Consider the following 2217-nt stretch of genomic DNA (forward strand, 5'->3'; position numbering starts at 1 on the left):
TATATATATATCTATGTAGAAGAAAAAGAAAATAGAAAATACTTATAATAGTGTCCCAAGAAAGCTGAATAATCTGACAGTCAGTTGTCTGCTCAGCTTTTCAAGGCAGCAGAATGATGATACGAGACAGGTGCGGCTCTGGAGGGAACACCCTTCAATTCCACCGTAGACTGAAAAACAAACAGGAAAGGATCATGATAGTGTTGCTGTGTTCCCCTCACAGACTGACGTTTGATTTGTTTGTTTGTATGTAGTCTACATTGTAGAAGTAGACAAAATTGGCAACCCCATTTACAAACTGTCCAGTAATCCCTCTTCCCATATGATTGAATGTGTTTACTATGCTCATTATATAATTAATTTTATCATAGTTTCCATCTTTATTCTTCTTTTTACATGATTTTTCATGAAATTATAACATTCAGCCACAGTTAGTAACCTCATTGCAGAACATTGCTTTGATATGATGCAGTGCTTGGCTTAGTCATGAATGATAGGTGTGAATAGACTATGTGTGTAGGTTTTCTGTCTCAATGTGTGTCCTATGATTGCCTGATTGATAAACAGTCCAAGGTGTAGCCCGGCTTTTGTCGTAATAGAAAAATAGGTGGATGAATTTGCCAAAGCTAATGTCGGAAGGAGAGAAAATAACCTGTGATAATGGTTCACAGTTGTTCTCTAATGTTGATCAGATATTTCTTGGAATGTAACAACACTTGTTTGTTTTTTTTCTGTGTTTTGTCAGAGATCTTCAGAGGATTGGAGTGTCTCTAGCTGGACATCAGAAGAAAATCCTTACAAGCGTTCAGTCAATGAGGCACCACGTTGATGACCAGTCTCCTACTGAATCCGTATAATCGCCACATTCAAATTGGTGCGTTTTTAAGTCTTCAGGCAAGGGCGGCGTGCTCTATTTTCACGCATGTACGTCCCTTGTCTTTCCTCACCAGTCACTGTTCAGACTCAAGTTCTTCTATTTCTTTCTGGGATCGCTTTCAACTTCCTGCCTCAATGGAAGTGATTAAATGCACATTTGCAAGCGCTGATGCAAGGTTAGCAGTTCTTTGAGTGGTGAAAACAATGACAAGTATCTGCTCTTTACAAGACCAGATCAGCTCTGACCTGAATGGACTACAATCATAAAGGCCCATTTTCATCCATCCATCCTCTTTACCAACTTGACCGTTTGATTCAAGACCGGATTCTCCACCTTAAGCAGCCACTGTATGAACATGCTGGCATGGCAAAACTGTCTTGAAAGAATAACTGTGTGAACAAAACCTGTCCCAAAAAAGCCAATTTCATGGTTCCTGTGTAGAAAGATGAAAAAGTCTCATGTTATTGTCTCAGTGACAACTGCCACTACTTGAATACAGGAGAACCCATGGTGAAGTGAGACGATGACAAGCTTATCTTCATATTGAAGAATCTGTACATATTATGATATGGGGTGTTTATTTCTGATCTGATCATTTGTCTTGACTGTGATTGTGATTAGTGTGCTTCGCAATTTGCTTCTTTCAGTTTTTGATGAAATGGAATTACAGTCTGGTGCTTTAACAAACAGGTGGTACATTTTTCTTGGTACATTTGGCAATCCAAGGAGTATATCACCTCTTCCATGCAAAGGATGTACAATGGCTGACCTACTTAGGTAATTCATTCAAAGTACTTCATATTAGGGTTGTTAAATTTAGCACAAATACTCTCTGAAGCTCATCTTGGGAATGAGTAAAGTCCCATTCAATAAAACATAATAATAAAAAAAAAAAAAAACGACAGAAAACGAGTACACAACGTCAACAGACAGGCCACAGCATGTGTCAAATATTCAAGGGAGATTGACTGAACAATTACTCAAATGAAATGTTCCTGTTGTGCACAAACTGCAGTAGGTCGCACAAATAAGAGATAATCATGTGATTGAGCTGCAAAACCGACATATGACAGGAGGTCAATCACTCATTTTTTTAGCCAAGCACATCAAATGTCACATGCGCAAAATCAAATTTCATTCATATTACTTTGGATGACATCGGAAGGGTGATGAGCATTTTGTACCAGGCCGGGGGGGGAAAGCCTTTGCATCAGTCTGATTTTCTACTCACTGGTCACCTGATTGTGACATTGTTGATTGGTAAGTTGAGGCAGTGATGATGATTAAAACTAGAAATCATATGTGGTGAACTGCCTGTATTTTTTTTTGGGGGGGGGGGG

The 2217-nt window shown here is 38.9% G+C and overlaps 1 protein-coding gene across 1 annotated transcript in view; it reads left to right on the top strand.

The window, feature by feature from the left end:
• LOC109530548 (ephrin type-B receptor 1-like) overlaps positions 1–2211 on the top strand; it is a 133719-nt gene extending 131508 nt beyond the window's left edge. Inside the window, exon 20 of the mRNA XM_019894381.1 lies at positions 746–2211. Within this exon, the coding sequence (XP_019749940.1) occupies positions 746–857 (112 nt within the window). The 3' untranslated portion in view covers positions 858–2211. The remainder of the gene's footprint in view (positions 1–745) is intronic.
• Positions 2212–2217: the final 6 nt, after the last annotated feature.

Source organism: Hippocampus comes, unplaced genomic scaffold (genome assembly GCF_001891065.2).
Source record: "Hippocampus comes isolate QL1 unplaced genomic scaffold, H_comes_QL1_v1.1 scaffold282, whole genome shotgun sequence".
Lineage (NCBI taxonomy): Eukaryota > Metazoa > Chordata > Actinopteri > Syngnathiformes > Syngnathidae > Hippocampus > Hippocampus comes.